Source organism: Mycetomoellerius zeteki, unplaced genomic scaffold (assembly GCF_001594055.1).
Source record: "Mycetomoellerius zeteki isolate Tzet28-1 unplaced genomic scaffold, Tzet1.0 scaffold294, whole genome shotgun sequence".
Classification (NCBI taxonomy): domain Eukaryota; kingdom Metazoa; phylum Arthropoda; class Insecta; order Hymenoptera; family Formicidae; genus Mycetomoellerius; species Mycetomoellerius zeteki.
Genome location: NW_017257276.1, coordinates 122,864 through 124,824, shown reverse-complemented (window position 1 = coordinate 124,824; position 1,961 = coordinate 122,864). Strand labels below are relative to the sequence as shown.

At 38.3% G+C, this 1,961-nt stretch overlaps 1 protein-coding gene across 2 annotated transcripts in view; it reads left to right on the top strand.

Annotated features, from left to right (window-relative positions):
• The first annotated feature begins 1,065 nt into the window (after positions 1-1,065).
• The window catches only part of Mob3 (MOB kinase activator 3), a 9,064-nt gene continuing 8,168 nt past the window's right edge, over positions 1,066-1,961 (top strand). For both annotated transcript variants that reach the window (XM_018450751.1, XM_018450749.1), the window contains exon 1: positions 1,066-1,330. In XM_018450751.1, coding sequence (XP_018306253.1) covers positions 1,286-1,330 — 45 coding nt within the window. In that variant the 5' untranslated portion in view covers positions 1,066-1,285. The remainder of the gene's footprint in view (positions 1,331-1,961) is intronic.

Below are 1,961 nucleotides of genomic sequence, written 5' to 3'. Positions count from 1 at the left end.
TGGCGAATATGGCGTATGGTGACGACTCCATCAGCCGTCTCCACTCTCCGTCACCGTAAAGAACATGGTGGAAGACATAAGTGACGCGAGATTCTGATTCGATTATTCGAGAATCGATTTTTTTTCCGCGAATTAATGCTGGATTCACACTGCATCCAATTTGCTCTGCATCCAATCAGAAAACAGGATTCCGATAATACGAAACAAAATTCATCTTTTTAATGTTGGTGGATTCGTTTTGTTGAATCTTCGATATCGCCTAACAGACGGACATTTTGAACAATTGTTATTAAAGAAAAATTCAAGATTTAGGGAAATAAATCCATCATCATTTAAAGTTAAAAAATATTCTGCTATTTCTAATGTAAATTGATATGTATCAAAACCAAATAAAGAACTCATAAAATAAAAGATAAAACAAAGCTAATAAAATATAAAATAAAACAAAACTATAAAAAACGATTTATTCTTATGTAGCTATATTTATATAAGTATAATCATTTTCTGAAAAGTAACGAAAAAAGTAACGATTTTTTTCATTACTTTTAAGTAACGATAACGCCTTCCTTTTACAATCGGTAACGAGTAACGTATTACTTTTTACCGCAAGTAACTGTAAGTAACACGTTACTTAAAAACGGTAATGGCCGCAGCACAGACTCTTGCATAACGCATAATGCATAAGGGAATCGACCAATCGAAATTCTTCTTTTCCATGGAATGGGAGGAAAGGAAAGATTCTGATTAGTTGATTCGCTTATGCACTATGCGTTATGCGTTATGCAAGAGTCTGTGCTGCGGCCTTAACGGTTCAAAACAACCCTGGTATATGCCTGGTATATGCCTGGTATTTGTATTCTCGATTCCCAATTTACGGATGTAGCACGAATTCGTACATCTATTTTCTTTACGGCTCTCTGCTATGATTTTATCGACAGGGTGAGAAAAGGGATATAGCCACGTAGTTCCTAAACTGAAAATGGATGTATTGGCGGTAGTGTACGGGCGATTCGACGGCAACAGGAAATGGGCCGGTATAGCCTTTCTCAAGTTTCTCTTTGGTCACGATTTAAACGAACATTTTTTTGTGGTTTGATACTTCAATTTGCTTGATCGGACGAAATATTTTGCTCCGATTTGTTTACGAATACCGGTGAACATCGATAGAGTGACTTTTTAAAGATGAACATTCGGAGTGTAAGCTAAACGTGTTAGTCAGTTTCCTTCTCTCACATTGTGAATATACAAACGTGAATAACTGTAACAATAAATCTTCACACGCACGATGACCACATTAAGTGGATTTATCGAATTCTTCCAAAAAGGCAAGGTAAAGACAGCTATTAGTTTGTAGCACGACTACAGATTTTAGGATAGACTAACCTCGAATCAAAGGGCTTACAAAGCCGGGTCTACAAGAGTCGGTAGTTTATAGTCGATGAGTCGGAAGTGAGTCCGAAGGATAATTGGTGAGTCGGGATTGGTCGAAATCAGTAAATCGATAGAGTTGGCCAGCAGTTAAGGCTGAGTCCCCATGGAGAAAGAAACAGCGAAACGGAATCAGAACGGAATGTTGGCTGCGTTCAGCAGACTCAACAGTTTTGCAACCGTTTTATGATTGTCTGCTGAGATAGGACCATTCTTCTAGATCTAAAAGTATGATCCAATTAGCGCGAAGGAAACTTCCAACAGTTGCAAAACAACCGTTCTGCTGAACGCAGCCATTGATAGAAAAAAGATATCCTCGTCCTATCTCTTTTCCATTAATATTCTGTTCTGATTCCGTTCCGCTGTTTCTTTCTCCATGGGGACGCAGCCAAACTTCTAATTGTAAAGGCCCGTCTACAATACGGTAGTAAGCTTGGTTTAAGAAGTAATGCGGGGTCTACAATAGAAGTCGTAGCGGTCGTAGGGTCTTAAGTCGTAGAAAATTGACCAATCACAGTCGAATATGAGAAGAA